This window comes from Columba livia, chromosome 3, assembly GCF_036013475.1.
Source record: "Columba livia isolate bColLiv1 breed racing homer chromosome 3, bColLiv1.pat.W.v2, whole genome shotgun sequence".
Classification (NCBI taxonomy): domain Eukaryota; kingdom Metazoa; phylum Chordata; class Aves; order Columbiformes; family Columbidae; genus Columba; species Columba livia.
In genome coordinates this window covers 819334-838508 of record NC_088604.1, presented here as the reverse complement: position 1 = coordinate 838508, position 19175 = coordinate 819334, and the positions used below count along the sequence as shown (strand labels likewise).

Sequence of the window (19175 nt, the reverse complement as noted above, 5' to 3'; positions counted from 1 at the left end):
CGCTGGGCCCCGCCAAGGCCGCTGCTCCGCCGGGAGCCCCGCAGCCCCGCGCCAGCCCCGCCACCGCGCTTGCTGCCGGGGGGACGCCGGGGGGATGCCGGGGGGCCTCGGCCGTGGGCTGGCTGTGCCAGGGACACGTGCCCGTGCTGGGGACCCACACCGATAGAGGGGCAGGGGCCCCAATGCACCGCAGCCCCGGGGGAGCCTTGTGCCAACCCCAGTTCTGCAGCACCAGTGGCAGCTCCAAACCCTGGGGGTCACGGCCAAGCTCAGGGGGACACAGGATGGGGCACCCCCAGGCCACGTCCCCTTTGCCAGGGGGAAGGTGCCGGGGGAGTCGCTGCCATCCACAGCACCGTCTGTGGAGCCGCCGGCCCAGGGGACATCCAGCTGCTGAGCCCTGGCCCGGCACAGTTTGGCACGACATGGTTTGGCACTGCATGGCACAGCACAACTCAGCACGGCACAGCACACCACAGGATGGCACCACACGGCAGAGCACGGCTCACTGACACCTGTGACACCTCGTGACACCTGTGACACCCCATGACACCCGGCCCTGCAGGCCCGGATCACAGAGGAGCTGGTTACCAGCACCGGGCAGGGCTCCCCCGCTGCCCGGCTCCTGCCAGGCTCGGCCCTGCCCGCCCCAGCCAGGCCTGCCTGCGGCAGCCAGCGCCATCTCCTCCCATGCCCTGCCCGCTCCTGCCCGTCCTCTGCCCGGCTGAACCCCGATGGGGTCCCCAGGCTGAGCTCCCCGCCCCACGGACGTGCCGGGAAGGGCGGGTGGCTCCTCAGTGCCCAGAGCCCCCCGGCCCCACGTCGAGGCTCCCATGCCGTGGAGCCGTGTCCCCAGGCGGGGATGGGTGCTCAGCACCCTCCTGCAGCACGTCTGCCCGCTGGGTCCCTGCCAGCAGTAGCTTGGGGACCTCAGGGGGTCCCCAAGGAGCCAGCCCGCTCCGCAGGGTCCCGGTGCGGCGCACCAGCTCCCCTCCACGCCGGTGCGGTGCCCCCGGCTGGGGCTCCCAGCAGGAAGGCTATTTTTGGCAGCTCACACCCAGCCGGGGCTCTCCCGGCCTCCTGGCAGTGCCCACGGAGCTGCCAGCTCCCTGGCTTGGCAGCAGGAGCCGCTGGCCGGGTCAGCGCCACGCACGGGGCAGGTGCGGCGGGCGGGAGCGTGCGGCTGCACGGGATGGGCACCGCGGCCAGCCGGCCACAGGGTGCCCGGTGCTGTGGCACCATCGCCATCCGCCCACCCTGCTCCAGACCCGCCGTGCCGGAGGACGCTCCGGGACTGCCGGCTCCGATGGCCAGAGACCTCTTGGTTCCCAGGCTCCAACTGTTCCTGACGACTTTCCCCAGTTGTTCCCGTGCCAGCATTGTTCTTCCACCGACACAGCTCTCCCCGCCCCGGCACGTACCTCCCACCCCGCCGGATTTACAGCTGGCGCTCGGAGCCGCCCGCTCCCCCACCGGCTGCCACGCCGTGCCCCACCACATCCCCCTGCCCCAGGCGACACCGTCCGGCCTCCCCGGCCCTGCCGCCACCACCGCCAGATCGGGACGGGCAGGGGATCTGGACACGTCCAAGAGCAGGATTAACCCCTTCTGCAGCCAGAAACCTTGGCAACAAGGTTTTGCAACCCTCTGGCAGCAAAGCTGCCCTGGCGGACACAGGTGACAGGGACACTGCCCAAGCCCAGGCCAGGGTGACCACGTGCACCGCCCCTCTGGAGGAACCTCTGCTCCTGCAAACAGTGCGTTCACGGTGGCACCGGCAGCCAACAGTGCTGTGTCCCACCAGCTGGCGGGGAGGAAGCCACCATGGCTCCACAACCAGCACCGTGATGCACCACGAGTCACCAACTCCACAAGAGCCCTGGCCCCATGTGCCCTGTCCCAGTGTCCTCCAGAACCAGCTGCCACCCGAAGCCCTGAGCACCCCGTCACCGCACAGCCCCTCTCTGCCGGCACCGCAGCCGGGAAGCACCGTGCCGCTCTCCCGTGCCGGCCCCTGGCAGCTTGCCGAGCCCCGCACACACCCGAGCAGGCATCGCCTGTGCGGCAGGAGCCAGGGAAGGTGGGGGGACTCGGCCCTGCTCCCCCACACCTGCCTTGTTATTGCAGCTGCTGGCGTGAGCCCGAGCCATGCACCATCGCCTGGGGAGCCGGGGGCTCCGCTCCCCCTGCCCAACCGGCCCCGCAGCCGCAGGACCAGGCAGCTCCGTGGCGGGGACGTGGGGGTGCCAGATCCAGAGAGCTAATGCGCGGTGGGGCCTCGACCGCAGCAAGGGGAGCACTGCTCCCGCCGGGCACAGGGGCACAGGGGGCTGGGGAGGGGGACGCTCCCACTGGCGGCTGCAGGGCCACGGCGAGCAGGGGCAGCGGGCCAGCGCGGCACACCGGGAGCTGTACTCTACCACCAGTGCGGCACGTCCACCGGGGCGGGACGGCCCCGTGGGGGGACACCCCGCTGCCCCCCGGCCCCCACGCCCGCTGGCTCACCTGGGCATGCTTGCGCTTCCGCCCAGGCCGCCCGGCTTTCCTCATGGGCGTCCCCGGCTCCTGCTTCTCCTCCTTGCTCTGGTTCTCCTCAGGCTCCTCTTCCCCCTGTGAGCCGGAGACAGAGAGGATGGTTACGGTGCCGGCCCCGGGAAGCATGGGGTCCCAGGCATGGCTCCGCTCCTGCTCGGCGCTGGGATCGCCGGCACCACGGCCGCACCGCACAGAGCTGCGTGCAGATGGACGCCTGGCTGGCGAGTGAGGAGCGCTGCCGGCATCACCGGCCCGGCAGCCCCCGGGGCACCGCTAGAACAGTAATGGCGGCTCCTGCCTGCACTTGGGCAGCGGCACGAGCTGCTGTGGAGCCGGGCACCATCAGCGGGAGAGCCCTCCTGCACCGCGCCCTGCACCGTGGCCGGCTCGGAGGGACGTGCCTCTGCCATGACCCACCAGGGCCCTGTGCGCGTGGGTCTGCGGCTCCCGCACCGCGGCACTGCAGGGTGGGCCTGCAGAGAGCCGGGCAGCTCTGCAGGGACGCGGGCGGGCAGCAGGAGCCCGGCTGCCCTCGGAGCAATCACCGCGCCGGCCAGCGCGGGCGCTTCAGACCCCGCGCACCCTCTCCGCGCTCTGCCCCGGAGCAGCAGCCAGCGCCCCGTCCCCCGCCCTGTGCCCCGAGGCCCACGCACCGGCACGGGCGGCACGGCGGGAACGCGGCCCCGGGAATGAACCTGCTCCCCGCGCGGGACCGCAGCAGTGCCCAAGGGCCGCAGCGTGCCGGGGGCCCCGCTCCCGCTCAAGGGGCTCGCGCCCGGTGCCGCGGCACGGGGGGTCGTGCGTGCGGGGCGAGGGCGGCGCGGGGCCCCGGCGTGTCCCGCGGCGGCAGCAGGGCTGGTTTCACCTGAGCCCCAGAAGCTCCCGCGGCGGCGGCCGAGGCAGGAAGAGGCCGCGGAGGGGGAGCGGGGAAAGAGGAGGCCGGCGGGGGCTGGCGAGGGGGAGGCCGGGGAGGGGATGGGGCTGGCAGCCAGACTGCGCCGCATCCAGCTGCAGCCGCGGCCCCGCAGGCACGGCGGGCGCCGGCCCCACCGCGGTCCTGCCCACCCCATCGCGGCCCTGCCAGCCGCTGCCTGCCAGCCCCGGAACCACAGCCGGCACAGCCCCTTGGGGTCCGGCCCAAAGCTCCTGCAGGGTCAGGATGTGCTGTGCCCCACGGCTGCAGTGCCCCATGGCCACAGCCCCCCAGACCAGCTCCCTCCCAAACCCGGTGTCCCCTTTGCTGCCGTCCCTCCTGCCACGGGCTGTGCCTTTGGGAACACAAGGGAGCCACGCGCTGGTTTGCACCCATGGTGGCCACTGGGGCTGCGCTGTCTCCAGCCCCGTCACTGAGTGTCACTCCCTGCGCACGGGGCAGCCCCGGCCCCCCACGCCCCGGCAGCCCCGCAGTGACCGTGCCCAGCTCTGGCAGCCAGGGGCTCAGGCCTGGGCCCAGCCCGCTCCCCACACGGCCCCGGGTGCCAAGTTTTGGGACGGGTCCAAGGATGGCGTCAGGATCACAGTTCCAGCTCCATCCCAGCACAGGATCCAAATGGGGTCGCCGGGGTGGGGGGTTCCTGCTCCCCTGAGCCCCTCAGCTCTCCCGCCGGGCTGGAGCAGGAACCGGTGCTGCCTGCAGCGAGTCAGGCACGGCAGCCCCGCGCCAAACACAGCCGGCAAACGGGGGCACTGGGCACAACCCACTCCAAACCACCTCCTGCCACCAGCCGAAACCTGGGCATGGGCCCTCGGCAGCTGATCCAGACCCAGGATGCTCCTTATCACAGAATCATCAAATTACAGGATGGCTTGGGTAGGATAAATCTCCCCCAGTCCCCCTGCCATGAGCAGGGACATCTGCACCAGCTCAGGGTGCTCAGAGCCCCGTCCAGCCTGGCCTGGGATGTCTCAGGGATGGTTCATCCACCACCTCTCTGGCCAACCTGGGCCAGGCTCTCACCACCCTCAGCACAAACCATTTCTGCATCATGTCCGGCCTGAATCTCCCTCCTTTAGTTTAAACCATCACCCCTTGTCCTGTCACAACAGGTCCTGCTCAAAAGTCTGTCCCCCTCCTCATGGATGTGGTCCCTGTCCCCTGGGGAAGCCTGTCCCCAGCCATGGAGGAGCTGTGGGACAGGTTGGGAGCAGGAGGGGACAGTGAGCTCAGCATCCCCAGGACACGGCTCCGCAGGCCCTGCACCCGCCTGGCGCCAGCACTGCTCGGGGGGGCAGAGCGGAGCCTCCCGGCTGCAGCCACAGGGACCCCTGTGCCAAATCGTGTAGTGCTGTGCAGTGTCCCAGCGGGGCCGTCCCGCTCCCGCAGCGCTGGGGCGGCCCCGTGTCTGTGCCCCCATGGTGAGGCTGTGCTTCGTGCAGCCCCCTGGGAAATGAGGTGGCTGAGCAGCACCCCGTGCTGGCAAGGGAGGGGGCTCTGAGGGGTCTCTATGGGGTTCCCAGGCAATGCTGGTGCTCAGGGCTCTGTTCTGCTCCTCGTGCCGCTGCACGTACCTGGCACGCAAAACGCCAACAGGGCACCGGCCCTGGGGACACCACAGCAGGGGGGGCAGTGGGGGTCCCCGCTGTGAGGACAGGGAGCTGCTCCCAGCACACACAGGGACAAGGCGCGCTCCCCGTGAGCCATCCCCACTGCTGCCAACACGGGGCAGCTCCTGTGTCACCGAGCTGGGGGACACGGGGCCCTGGGCAGCAGCGGGGACCCCGGGTCACGTCTGGCCCGCCACGCGCGGGGCAGGTGCAGGAGGAGCCGGGATGCAGCCTGGGCACAGGCAGGGCCGGGGTAAAGGCTGCAGGGGAACCCGCTCACCCAGCCCGGCACAGGTGCCGGTGCCGCAGCCCCTCACTGGGAGCGGAGTCACGGCCCGTGAACCGCGCGGCTCCCCCTCTGCCGGGGCGCGGGCAGCATGGCGCAGCCCCGATGCGCCGCGCTCCTGCGCTGCTGCCAGGCAACAGCCCAAGAGGGAAAGCACCGCCGAGGAGCCGAGCTGCTGCATGACGCAGTGCTGGCTGCACAGCACCGCGCCGGGCCCAGCGCCGGCTGCACCGGGAGCCCTGGGCGGTGGGGGGAACCAGGCTGGGGGGCAGGAGAAGGTGGGGGCAGAGACCCCTCTTGCATGGGAGCTGGAACTCAGCCTCACCAGGGTGGTGCCAAGGGCGGCACCGGTGTGACCCACAGTGCTGTGGGTGTCGGGGTACAGCCGCGTCCGGCCCCGCGGGCACCGCACCGTCCCGTTGGCAGAGGTGACCTCCATGTGCGGCCATGGGGGAGGCGACGCTGCGTCCCGGCGGGGTCAGGCCAGGACAGCGCTCAGCGGGCGAGCTTGTGGCACAGCACGCTCACTGCTGGCCCACGCGGGTCACGGCACCCCGGGGACCAGCACCGGTCCTGCTTTCAAGGGTGAGCCGGGCTGCACCACAGCTGCCGGTTTCTGCCCATGTGCCATGGCCCTGCACCCCACTCTCCAAGCTGGTGCTGCCATGCACCTCCAGAACTGCACCGAAACAGGGGGTGGGCTCCACACGTCCACCTCCCGGGGCTCCTGGTACCAGTGACCGAATGGGCTTGGCCGCACGCACCTGCTGCGGTGTCACCTGCCACAGGGGACAGTGGGGGACCAACGAACCGACCCCAGGGTTACTCGCCACCCTGGCTGTGCCAAGAATGCGCTGGGCACTTCCCAACGGGGCAGACCCACCAGCAGCCAGGAGAGATGGCCAGGGGGTCGGGTGTGCGGCGCGGGGAGCACCCGGGCTGGCACGGTGCAGGAAGCACGGCACAGCCGAGCCAGCGCGGAGGAACTCGGCTGACCCCGACCCCGCGCTGCCCGCGGCGGGACGGCGTCCAGCTGGCCGCGGTCCCCACGCCTTGACCAGGGCAGGCCCGGCCCCCACGCCTGCCCTGACGCTTCTCTCGGCAGGAGCAGTGACGCCTTTGCCGGCACCAGCCGCATCGGCCTGGCATATCCTTGTGTGTCGGGGACACCAGGGAGCACCGCGGACACGGTCAGAGCCTGGCCCCCCATCCCGGTCAGGCCCCCCAAAGCCAGCACAGCCCCAGGGGGGGAGCAGGCCTGGCAGCAGGGCTCCAGCTCAGTGGAAGCCCCATGTCCCCCTCCCGCTGCTCCACAGCCCAGGACATGCACCTGCCACCCCCACAGAGCCGGGGCGGCCGCAGGGATTCCCCCACCCCGCCATGGTGGCAGCCCCCTCCCCACAGCTGGGCTTGCCCAGCCCTGGCCACCGCCGGGAGGTGACAGCAGGTCTGCGCTTCCCGGTCCCCTCCCCGCGCTCCTGCTCCGCCAGGAATAGCTCAATCCGCGCTAATCCCGGCCATGGCTCAGGGCTCCGCACCACGGCGAGGGGGGAGCGGGACTGCTGGGCCACAGGGCGCCCCCTTTTCCCGCGTGCCTGCCAGCCAGGAGCGCACCGGACCCCCGGAGCCCACTCTTGCCCCGGTACCAGCAGGAGCAGCGCCAAGCCCAGTGATGGGGACGGCCACCGCGCGGGCAGGTCCCCCTGGCAGCTCCAGCTTGCCGGTCCCTACCTTGTGTGCGTCGGGCGCCTCGCGGTCCGGAGCGGGGCTGCTGGTGTCGAGGGTCCCGCTGGATGGCATGTTGGGGCGCGAGGGCGGGCGCCTGCGACTGTCACCTCTTCAGCACCAAGTGGCCCGCGCCGCCGCCACGCTCCGGCTCTCTGCGCCGAGGAGGGGTCCGGAGCCTTCGCCCGCCGCAGCGGCCGCCCCTGCGTCCCGCCGCCTGCCTGGATCCTCCTGCCCCTGCGGGAAGCGGAGAGCGCCGGGGTGAGCGGAGCACCGTCCCCCGCCGTCCCCGCACCGCGCCCCGGCCCCGGCAATTATTAACACACCACAACCTTGACTCGGTGGGGCTGGGCTGGGCAGTGGCCCCGGCATCGCCCCGGCGAGGCGGTCGAGCCTCAGATCGCACCAGCTGTGGGGTGCAGGGTGTGAGGTGCAGTGGTGTGGGGTACAGGGTGCAGCAGTGTGGGGTGCAGATGCAGGGTGCAGTGCTGCAGGGTTCAGGGTGCAGCAGCGTGGGGTGCAGGTGCAGGGTGCAGTGGTGCAGGGTTCAGGGTGCAGCAGTGCGGGGTGCAGGTGCAGGGTGCAGTGGCGCAGGTGCAGGGTGCAGCAGCGCGGGGTGCAGATGCAGGGTGCAGCGGTGCAGGGTTCAGGGTGCAGCAGTGCGGGGTGCAGGTGCAGGGTGCAGCGGCGCAGGTGCAGGGTGCAGCAGTGCGGGGTGCAGGGTGCAAGGTGCAGTGGCGCAGGTGCAGGGTGCAGCAGTGCGGGGTGCAGGGTTCAGGGTGCAAGGTGCAGGGTTCAAGGGTGAGCAGTGCGGACTGCGGGGTGCAGCGGTGCAGAGTTCAGCAGTGCGGAGTGCAGGGTGCAAGGTGTGGGGTGCAGGTGCAGGGTGCAGCGGTGCAGGGTTCAGGGTGCAACAGTGCAGGGTGCAGCGGTGCAGGGTTCAGGGTGCAGTGGTGCAGGGTGCAGCGATGCAGGGTTCAGGATGCAGCAGTGCAGGGTGCAGTGGTGCAGGGTGCAGTGGTGCAGGGTGCAGCGGTGCAGGGTGCAGCAGTGCGGGGTGCAGCAGTGCGGGGTGCAGGGTGCAAGGTGCGGGGTGCAGGGTGTGTGGTGCATGGTACACGGTGTGTGGCGCATGATGCACAGTGTGGGGTGTGCAGTGCATGGTGTGGGGTGCAACATGCAGGGCGGGGGGTGCAGGGTGAGGGGTGCAGGGTGTGGGGTGCAGGGCACAGGTTGAGGGGTGCAAGGTGTGGTATGGGGTGTGGGTAGTGGGGTGCAGGGTGTGGGGTGTCTGGTGCACAGCATGGGGTGCACAGCGCGGGGTGCACAGCGCGGGGTGAGCTGCAGGGTGCAGGGCATGTGCTGTGGGGTGCACAGTGTGGGGTGTTCAGTCTGGGGTGCGCAGTTTGCGGCGCAGGTTGAGGGGTGAGGGGTGTGCAGTTTGGGGTGAGGGCTGAGGGGTGCAGGGTGAGGGTGCAGGGTGGGGGTGCAGGCTGAGGGGTGCAGGGGTGGGGGTGCAGGGTGGGGGGTGCAGGGTGAGGAGTGCAGGGGTGCAGGGTGGGGGTGCAGGGTGAGGAGTGCAGGGGTGCAGGGTGGGGGTGCAGGGTGGGGGGTGCAGGGTGAGGAGTGCAGGGGTGCAGGGTGAGGAGTGCAGGGGTGCAGGGTGAGGAGTGCAGGGTGGGGATGCAGGGTGAGGAGTGCAGGGGTGCAGGGTGGGGGTGCAGGGTGAGGGGTGCAGGGTGGGGGTGCAGGGTGAGGAGTGCAGGGGTGCAGGGTAAGGGGTGCAGGGTGGGGGTGCAGGGTGAGGGGTGCAGGGTGGGGGTGCAGGGGTGCAGGCTGAGGGGTGCAGGGTGGGGGTGCAGGGTGAGGGGTGCAGGGGTGCAGGCTGAGGGGTGCAGGGTAAGGGGTGCAGGGTGGGGGTGCAGCGAGGGGGTGCGGGCGCAGGCAGGGCCCCGCGGGGCTGCGGCGCAGGCGTCAGCCCCGGCACCTGTTGCTATGGCAAACGCTGCATTAGCCATGGCCGAGGCTGCTGTTGCCTTTGGCACCGGCGCTGCAATTTGTTTCTAGAGCTTTCCAGCCGCAGCCGTTCCCAGCCGCGGGGCGGGGGGCTGCGGGCGGGCAGGGCCGCTGCCAACGCCGCCGCACAGCCCGCACCCCCAGGGCTGCCCTGCGGGGCCGCGGCACCGGGACCCGCGGGATGGGGGGGTGGGGCACGGCTGCCCCTGCCCCGGGGCCAGAGGGGGGCGTGGGCACGGGGGGGGGATGGGGGTGGAGGGGTGGGGTGCAGGCTGGGACATGGGGTGCAGGTTGGGGTGTGGGGTGCAGGCTGGGACGTGGGGTGCAGGCTGGGGTGGGGGGTGCAGGCTGGGCTGTAGGGTGCAGGCTGGGGTGTAGGGTGCAGGCTGGGGTGTGGGGTGCAGGTTGGGATGTGGGGTGCAGGTTGGGATGTGGGGTGCAGGTTGGGATGCAGACTGGGGTGTGGGGTGCAGGCTGGGGTGCAGGATGCAGGTTGGGGTGCAGGCTGGGGTGTGGGGTGCAGGCTGGGGTGCGGGATGCAGGTTGGGGTGCAGGCTGGGGTGCGGGATGCAGGTTGGGGTGCAGGCTCCCCCTGCCCAGCGCGGTGCCATCCGGTGGAATGCCTGGAAGAGCTGCCCCATCCCTCTCCTTCACCAGCTGGGGGTGCCAGGGGAGGCTCCGTCCCTGTCCCCATCCCGGACACCGGCCCCGCCAGCCCCGTGCCGCGCAGGGCCTGCCCGCGCTCCCCACGGAGCCCTTTGCCCCCGCCCAGCACTCTCAGCCCCGTGCCGGCACCGCGGTGCCCCTTGGCGAGGGGCCGGCACGGAGCACCCACACGCCACCACTCCAGGCACCCATCTCACAGCTGCGCCGGTGCCAGCACCACGGCACGCTGCTCGGCACAGCGCAGCACGCGTTCGGCACCGCACCTCGGCCCCGTGTCCCCCCCGCCAGGTGCTGCTCACGGGCCGGGGCTGTCGGTGCCCCCGGTCCTGCCCATGCCCCCCGCGCCTCAGCAAAGCCCCGGCTGTGGGCACCGGAGCACACGCGCCACTTGGAACCCCCCGGGGACACTCCGGCTGCACCCAGACACCTCCGCGGCAGGGCAGCCCCGGCCCCCCCGTGGGGCACCCCGTGCCCAGAGGCACCAGGGTGCTGGCGTCCCTGGTGTCCCCGGCTCCCGCTGCCCAGCGGGTCCCTACCTGCATGTCCCCACAGCCCTAGAAAATGGCTCAGCCACCTCCAGCCCCCCAGCCTGGAGCCCCCTCAACCAGGGTCCCTCCGGCAGCCCCAGGGGCGGGTGAGCCCCCCCGGCATCGCCGGTGCCTGGGGAGCGCGGCCGCGGCCGCCCCGCTTGGCGCTGCCGAAGGGCCAGCTCGGGCTTTGATTCGCTTCCAGCAAACATGGTCTCCAAACGCACTAAAAATAGTTGTGCTGCGGAGAAACCCCGCGGCAGCCCCGGCCGGTGGCCGCCGAACAAAGCCGGGGAGCAGCCGGCGGCCCCCCGGCCCCCCCAGCCCCACCGAGGGGTACCCGTGGGTATCGCCGCGGCCCCCGGCACCGTCCCCGCTCTCCCGCGCTCTTACCCAGCCGGTGCTCGCCCACCGCGGCACGACGGGACGGGACGGGGGCTGTGGCACCGTGTCCCCCGTTAGGCCGCCGAGAGCCTCCTCCGGCAGCACCGGGGCATCCCCTCGTCGATGCGGCGGCGGCGGTGGGGGGGACGGAGCCTGGTCCGGCGCTCGCCGCCGAAGCGCGGGGAGGGACTCGCCGCCGTCCCTCCTGCCTCCCTATTTAACCGCTCGGGCTGACCTTACGGCTGACGGCGAGCGGGGGAACCGGAGCCCCAGCCCGCGCTGCCGCTCCCGCACGGCAGGGCCCCGGCGAGTCACGCTCGCCGCTCGGCAGAGGCGTTTCAAAGTAGGTTACCTGCGCTGGCTGGATGAGACACGCGGCGGGAGGGAAAGGGAGGGAAAAAAAAAGGAGAAAACCCGCCTTTTTTATATTTCGGGACCTCGGCAGCTCCCGCCGTTGCCGTTGCTGTTGCTGCGCCGCAGCCGGGAACCCGCAGAAACCCAAACGGCCATTTTAGGTGATGGCGAACGGGGTCCCCGGCAGCCCCCTGTGCCGGCGGCTGGTGACACCTTCACCGCAGTCCCCCCCGCCTGTCCTAACGTGACCCCGCGTGCGGCGGCCCCCGGCGCGGTGACACCCACCGGGGTTGGACGGGGTCCCTCGCGTGCCTTCGGCGCTGGGGACGCACGAGGGACCCCGTCCAAACGCCTCTCCCGTGACAAGTGCCGCAGCGTATTATTATTGTTGTTGTCACTTTGAGTCACTGCCACCCCCAGGCAGCCGCGCTGCTCCTCCTCCTCCTCCTCCTCCTCCCAGCGCCGAGGAAGAAGTTCAGGATTGACTCAGAGGGGCCGGGCGCTGCGGCCGTGAGTCACCCCCACCCCCTGAGCCCCCACACCTGACTCACGGGGGGGCGCCCCCCCGGGCCCCCCACGCCGGGGGTGCCGCTGGCAGGGGCACCCGGGGACGGGTGGGTGTCCCTGGAGGCCCAAAGTTCCACCGAGCGGCAGCAGCTCCGCTGCGATCGCCTCCGACAGATGGTTGAGCCGAAACCACCGTGGCGGGCAGAGCGTTGACCTCATCCCCCGTAATTATCACTTACGGGCTAAATATTTGGCCACGCTGCTCGGGGCGCACGTGGCGGGCAGGGAAGCGGCCGCCCTCGCCGCAGCCGCCGGGAACTGCTGCCGCGGCACAACGGGGTGTCAACGGGACGAGGGACAAGGTGCCGGCAGCACGTGCCCTCTGCTCCCCAAAACAGAGCGGGGCGGACGGCGACCCCCGGCTTGGTTGGCACCACCAAACTGGCCTCAGAGTGACGCACTGCACCATAGTGTACCATGCTGCACTGCACCCCAGGAGCAATGCACTGCACCCAAAACAACGCACTGCACCCCAGGAGCAATGCACTGCACCCCAGGACAGTGCACTGCACAGCACTGCACCCCAAACAACGCACTGCACTCCAGGAGCAATGCACTGCACCCCAGGACAGTGCACTCACTGCACAGCACTGCACCCCAGGAGCAATGCACTGCACCCCAGGACAGTGCACTCACTGCACAGCACTGCACCCCAGGAGCAATGCACTGCACCCCAGAACAGTGCACTGCACAGCACTGCACCCCAAGGAAGAACACACGCCCCGCACCGCACGGCCACACCACGAGCAAACCGTAACCCCAGCTGCAGCCACAACCAGCACCAGATCCCGCACAGCGGGAGCACCTTGAGGGCCAGGGTCAGGCAAAACCGCCCACGGGACAGGGTGGGGACACATGGGGGAGCCCCCAGGGCTGGGACACGGTGGTGACACAGGGGAGCCCCTGGCACTGGGACGTGGAGCTGTTTTGCAGGCGGGACGGTGTCAACCTGGTAGGTTGATGAAGGAGCCGCGGCCGAGCTCCCGGAGCTCAGCTTATCGAGGGAAAAAAAGGCCAAGAGATGACGTGATTACGGTGAGCAAGTGCCGCTGCGGCAGAGCCCCCGGCACCGCGGAGAGCCTCCAGCTGGCAGAGGAGCAGGGCCGGGGCGATCCAAACCGGCAGTCAGGTACGGGCTTTGAACTGGGGAGGGTGGTTAACCGCGGGAACAGGCCCAACCAGCGGCGGCGCGTCCTGCGCGTGCCGAGCCCCGCGGCGGCAGCGCGGTGGGGAAGCGGGACGGCGGCTCCGCTCGATGTCCCTCCCGGCCCCGGTTTGCCCGGTGTGACCCTGGCGGTCCCGGCACCGGTCAGGGTTTGGACGGTGTCAAAAACCACCGCGCAGTCTCGAGGGTGAGCAGGTTCCTGCAGCAAAGCGGAGCAGACGACACCTCCATCTCCGCCAAACCGCACGCCCAAACACCGCCGGCTCCTCCCGAGGAGCCGCCGGGGCACGTGCGCGCTTGGCACACGCGTGTCCTGGCGCACGCACGCGTGTGCCGGCGGTTACCTGGCAAGCCCACGCGCTGTCCCCTGCGGGCGCTGCAGGGAGCCGCACGCTCGCTAACGGCACAGCCTGCCCGGGACAGGCAGGGGCGCAGGCAGGGATGTGCCGTCCTACAAACACCCGTACAAAAACCACCACCTGAAGGTGCCCGAGCAGCCGCCGGGCCGGGAAGCGGCCGTGGCCCCACAGCAGCCCCTGCGAAGCAGCGGCCGCCGCCGGATCTGAGGCACAGACGTCGCCCGCGGCGGCAGCTCGCGGTCACGCAGGCAGCCGGGGCAAGGCCTGGCCCGCAGCTTCGGCGAGCAGCGCAGGCACCGGCATCCCGCCTTTCCTCGAGAGGCGGCGGGCGCTGCGTGTCACCAAAAGAGGCTCCGCTGGGAAGTTTCGAGCTGACTCAGCACGAAAGGCCAGAGCAGGCGCGGGAGCTGCCGGGAGCAGCCGCCGGGTACGACAACATCCATTCCCGCCGGCTGCCCGTGGCCACCGGCTTCGACGCTTTGCTCGCGGCTGACGCGGGTGCCCCCGTCCCGGTGTCCCCGTCGGGGCGGGCGAGGGGCGCAGCCCCGGGCAGGACGCGGGCACCCACCGTCACCGCCAGCTCCTGCCGCCGCGCGCTCGGCGCAGCAGCGCGAGCACCGAACGCCAATCCCGTGGTGACACCGTCTACGTCACACAAAGGGAAGAAATAAAGAAAGAGGAACTGAGCGAAAAGGAAAATTTCATTTGCCCACAGGTTCGCGCACACGAACACATGAAAGCGGGGGGGGGAGAGAAAAAACAGAGAGAGAGGAAAGGGGGAAGTGAGCGAGCGGGCGGCCCAGCTGCATCGCCAAGGGGAGCGGGGGAGCCTGGCAGCGGGCAGGCAGCGGGCACGGGCTGGGCAGGCAGCAGGCAGGCAGCGGGGCACGGGTAAGCAGGGCAGGCAGGCAGGGACGGGAGCAGGCAGCAAGGCAAGCAGGCAGCAGGCGGGGATTGGGGCAGGCAGCAGAGCAGGCAGCAGAGCAGGCAGCAGAGCAGGCAGCAGAGCAGGCAGCAGAGCAGGGCTGAGGGCAGCGGGCAGGCGGCGGGCAGCCCTGCCGGGCCCGTGTCCCACGCCGCCCCCTGCCCGCCCGGGGCTGCCGCTCTCCCGCTGCCCACGGGAGGGGATTTTCGGGTGCACAACACCAAAGTTTCCGCAGCGCCAGCCCGGGGCAGCTCCGCTGCGGCCCGCCGGAGGGCAGCGCCGGGCCGGGGCTGCGGCGGCAGGGGCTGCGGGCACCCCCGCTCTTCCGCAGCCGGGCGGGGGTCTCGCCCCCGGGGTGCCGATGGGCCGGGGCTGGGGGGCACACACGGCGGTGACACCCCCGGGCGGCCTCGCAGCCCCGGAGCGGCCCGGGGCCCCGCGCTGCCCTTCAGCCGCCCGGCGCGGCGCTCAAGGACACGGCGGCGCCGCGGGGAACGGGCCCGCGGGCCCGCGCCGCCACCCCCGCCCGCCGAGCGGGGCCGGGCCGGGAGCGGGGGCGGCCGCGGGGCCGGGGGGGGCGACGCGGGCCCGGCCGGGCGGGAGGCGGCCCGGCCGCTGCCATGTTTTCCTGCTCGGCGCTGCGCCCCCCGGCCCGGCCCGGCCCGGCCCGCTCCCGCCGCAGCCCCCGCCCGCCGCCGCGACGCCCCCGGGCCTGGGAGGGGGACACGGGACTGGGGCGGGGGTGTCCGGGCGGGGGGCGCGGGCCGCCCGCCGGGCTCTGCGGGTCGGGCCGAGCCGAACCGAACCGACCCGACCCGACCCGACCCGACCCGAACGGAGCCGAACCGACCCGAACACAGCCGAACCGAGCCGAGCAGAGTGGTGCCGAGCCGAGCCGAGCGGTGCCGAGCCCAGCCGAGCCGAGGCGGGGGGTGCCGAGCGGGGGGTGCCCCGTCCCGGGGGTCCGCGGGGCCCACCCGTGTCCGCGCTGCCGCGGGGCCGTTACCTGGGCCGGTGCGGGCCCGGCGCGCCGAGCCGTGCCGAGCCGTGCCGAGCCGCCGCCGCCGCTGCGCTGCCCGGCGAGGCCTCCTCCCGCAGCGCCGCCGCCTCCACTGCAGCACCGAGCCGCGCCGCCCGCCCGCCGCGCGGTCCTAGCGCCCGCCGGGCCGCGCTGAGCGCAGCCCAGCCCCGCCGCGCCGGGCCCAGCCCAGCCGGGCCGAGCCGAGCCGAGCCGGGCCGGACCGACACTGCGGCAGGCGCTGTCGGGATGGGCTGTGCTCGTGGCTCAGCTGGGATGGGCCTGTCCGGGCAAGGCTGGGCCTTGCTGAGCCCAGCTAAGCCAAGCCATGCCAAGCCAAGATGTGCCGTGCCAAGCCGTGCTGTGCCGTGCCAAGCCAGACCATGCTCGACCAAGCCAAGCCAGGCTGGGTGATGCAGTGCCAAGCTGAGCCGAGCTGAACCAGGCTGGGCCAGACGGGGTTGAGCCAATGCTGGCCATGCAGCGCTGAGCCAGGCCAGACCGCAGTGAGCCAACCCACGCTGGACCGGGCCAAGAAAAGGCAAACTGGGCTGTGCCATGTTGTGTTGGGCTAAACTGGGCTGGGCCAAACTGGGCTGGGCCAAGCTGAGCCAAGCCCAGCAGTCCCGTGCGGTGCTGGGCCAGAGCCACCCAGAGCTGGGCTGAGCCCAGCGTCGCTGGAGCACTCCGGGTGATGCTGGGCAGATCCTGGCAGTGCCATGCCGAGCCAAGCTGTGCCAGCCCATGCCGACAGTGCCAAGCTGTGCCATGGCAAGCTCAGGAGTGCCAGGATGTGCAGTGCCAAGCTGTGCCGTGCAGTGCCAAGCTGTGCCACGCAGTGCCAGTCCATGCAGTGCTGAGTCGTGTGCCGAGCCGTGCCATACGATGCCATGCTGTAAAGGCTTTGGCTGAGCCAAGGGGTTTGAGGCCGTATTGGGCCGTGCTGGACCGTGCAGTGGTGTGCAGTGCCAGCTGGGGCTGTGCAGTGTCGGGGGCTGTGCCGTGCCAAGCCATGCCGTGTCCCATGGTTGTGGGCCATGCTGAGCCATGCAGCGCCATGCCGAAGCCAGCCACGCTGGGCAGTGCCGGCTGTGCCATGCAGCGCTGTGCGGACCTGCCCCCTGCTCTGTGCGTCCTGCAGAGCTCAGCCATGGGCGCCACTGACACCGGAGCGAGCCGAGAGAAGGGACCGGAGCTGTTGAGGGGCTGGAGCACAAGTGTGATGGAGCGGCTGAGGGACCTGGGGGTTCAGCTGGAGAACAGGAGCTGAGGGGAGACCTTCTGATCTCTGAACTGCCTGAAAGGAGCTTGGAGACAGGGGGGTCGGGCTCTGCTCCCCAGGAACAAGCGCCAGGAGCAGAGGAAACGGCCTCAAGTTGCTCCAGGGGAGGCTGAGGTTGGATGTGGGGAACAATTTCTTCCCCAAAGGGCTGTGGGGCATTGGAACAGGCTGCCCAGGGCAGTGCTGGAGTCACCAGCCCTGGAGGGCTGGACAGACGGACATGAGGTTCTCAGGACATGAGGCAGTGGTGGCCTTGGCAGTGTTGTGTTAATGGCTGATGATCTTAAAGATCTTTTTCAACCAAAATGCTTCAATGATTCCTTGATCCCTGGCACTGTCTCATGGCAGGGAGCCCCCTGTGCCCTCCTGTGGTGCCCAAGCCCGGTGCTCCCGGGGCTGGTCCCACATCCCTCTGCTCAGCCTGGGCTCGCTGGCCGCCCCTGCCCCACAGCCCAGCTCCCCACAACAGCCCCATGCTGCTGGGCTGGAGGGACACCCCACATTCCTCGCCCAGCCAGGGCCTGCCAGAGGGACACCAGGGCCGAGCGGGGACCCGAGTGTCCTGGGGGCACCTTCCCCTGCGGGGTGGTGCGTGGCGAAGCCTGGAGAGGCGCGGAGCCCGGTGACGGGCACGGACGCACCGCGGAGGCTTGGGAAGCAGCCAAGGGATCCGCAGGCTTGGCCATTGGGGTGTCTGTGAGTGTGGTGATCTGCGAACACACCGGAGCTTTCCCAGGGGCTGATCCAGGTTCCTGCGGCTCCAGTGGTGCCGTGGGTGCCGGGGGGACCGGAGAGACGGGCATGGCTGGGACTGAACCCCAGCTGGCAGCAGCTTTGGGGGAGACGGGCTCTGCCCTGTCCCGGCGGGGAAGTGCCCAAAAATCGGGGGCTTGGGGCTGGGCTACAAGGGCACCAGAGACCCCAGAAGAGCCGTGAGCCAGCACTGCACTGGAGGAGGGGGTTCTGGGGAGCTGGGGGGAGGTTGCTGTGTCCCCCCAGCCATGGTGGGCACCTCGGGATACCCATTGTGCCGCCCCCACACTGCGCATGGGCTGCACACCGCGAGCAGCGCCCATGGGTGCTGAGGACGGGGTGACATCGGGGAGAGCCGCCTGCCCCAGGACCAGCCCAGCACCACCCAGACGGGTGTCCAGGGTCCCAGGCTGCCACCCGTGGACCCCCAGGGCACCCCCTGGCAGCTCCCAGCGCACTTGGGCAGCCCCGCTCCTGCACCGGCTGTGCCGAGCCACCGCGCTCCACCGCGCCGGCCACGGCCCCCAGAGGAGCCCTCCCCGCGGGGACCCCGCGCCTGCGCTGCTGGAAGGCTCATGGTGCACATGGGGGCACTGTAAAATAAGACATTAATTAATAATAATAATTAATGTTGCGTTCCCCTGACTTAACGGGGCCGCCCCCTGCGCCGCAGCAGGGACGGCTGCTCCCCCCAGCTCCCTCGGGAGACCCCACGGGTGCTGCTGGCCTGGGCTGGGAGGGCAGGTGCCCCTGGCCCGGAGCAGCCAAACCCTGCCCGGCCCTGCCGGCTGCCGGTACCTGTGCGATTGCAGCTGGTGGCAGCGCCCACTCTATGCCGGCAGCAGCAGACCTGGCACAAGCATTTGAACCAGGGTCCAGTTGCTGGCTGGGCCAGGGCTGCCATGGCCCCACCAAACAGGGTCATGGTCCCAGGGGTTGGCAGCAGTGCCAGCAGCCGGTGCTGCATCCCCAATGGCACAGCCCCAGCACCACGCTGGGAGTCACCGGCAGTGCTGCCAGACCCCAGCAGCGTGTCATTGCCTCGGCATGTCAGGTAATGGACCTGCCCAGCTCCCAGCTGTGCTGGTGTAGCCAGGGCCCGGTGGCAGCTCATGGTGCACCAGTGCACCGGCACGTTGAGCCTGGCCAGCTGAGCCGTGGTTCTGGCGCTGTGCTGGGATGCTGGTTGGACCCCGGCTGCCCCCGGCCGCAGGTGAGGAGCCTTGCTGCGCTGTGGCCGCGCTGTGGCCGCGCTCTCCTCGTGCCCTCCCCACAAGCGCTGCCGCAGCTCTGCCAGCAGAAGCCATTTCTGCAGCTGCTCCCGGCGCCCCAGGCTGCCCTGCGATCCGGCGACGATCCGGCTGGCGCAGCGTGTGCCGCGGTGACAGCAGCTGCCATCCCCCCCCAGCAGGTCTCCTCTGGCGCGCTGCCGTGCCGAGCCGCGGAGCCTCCGCTCCCCCGGCCAGTGTGACCGCGGCCCAACGCCCTGAGCCACCGCACACAGGTGGCTCTCCCAGCTGCACCTGCGGGCTGCTGCTTCGGGATGCTGGCACCGGCGGCGGCTCCAGTGACCCCGGCCGTGCCCCCTGCATCCCCTTCCTCAGCCATGGTGCAGGCTGTGCCGGAGCTCTCCTAGCCAGCTCCCACAGCCGCAGCAAGGGGTGCCGGCGATGCTGGTGTTGCCACCCTGCTCGGTTTGCTGTGACTGCTGCACGTCCGCTCCCGCTCCTGGCTCCAGTGGAAGCTGCCGCACTGCAAGGTTTTTTGTGCGTTCCGAAGCCCCAGCCTCACCGCAGTGCTGCTGGGCACAGCCGCGCTCGCACTCCGGCACTGCCGCGCTCCCCGCACGCGTGCAGGCAGGTGCGTGTGCAGGCAGCCCTGGCGCTGTGCGGGGCGCCGTGGCAGAGGTGCGGCTCACACAGGTATAGCTGCACCTGTGGGGAGCTGGGTACAGAATCCCAGCCTGGCTGGGGCTGGAGATCATCCAGTCCAACGCACCCGCCAGCGCAGGGTCACCAGAGCAGATCACACAGGTCATATAGCATATATGTCTGCCAGTCGGTGTGTCT

The 19175-nt window shown here is 71.0% G+C and overlaps 1 protein-coding gene across 2 annotated transcripts in view; it reads right to left on the bottom strand.

Annotated features, from left to right (window-relative positions):
* DNMT3A (DNA methyltransferase 3 alpha) overlaps nt 1-15197 on the bottom strand; it is a 45117-nt gene extending 29920 nt beyond the window's left edge. For both annotated transcript variants that reach the window (XM_065055409.1, XM_065055412.1), the window contains exons 1-3: nt 15060-15197; nt 7097-7327; nt 2506-2610 (exon numbers count right to left, since the gene is read on the bottom strand). In XM_065055409.1, coding sequence (XP_064911481.1) covers nt 2506-2610; nt 7097-7165 — 174 coding nt within the window. In that variant the 5' untranslated portion in view covers nt 7166-7327; nt 15060-15197. The remainder of the gene's footprint in view (nt 1-2505; nt 2611-7096; nt 7328-15059) is intronic.
* Nucleotides 15198-19175: the final 3978 nt, after the last annotated feature.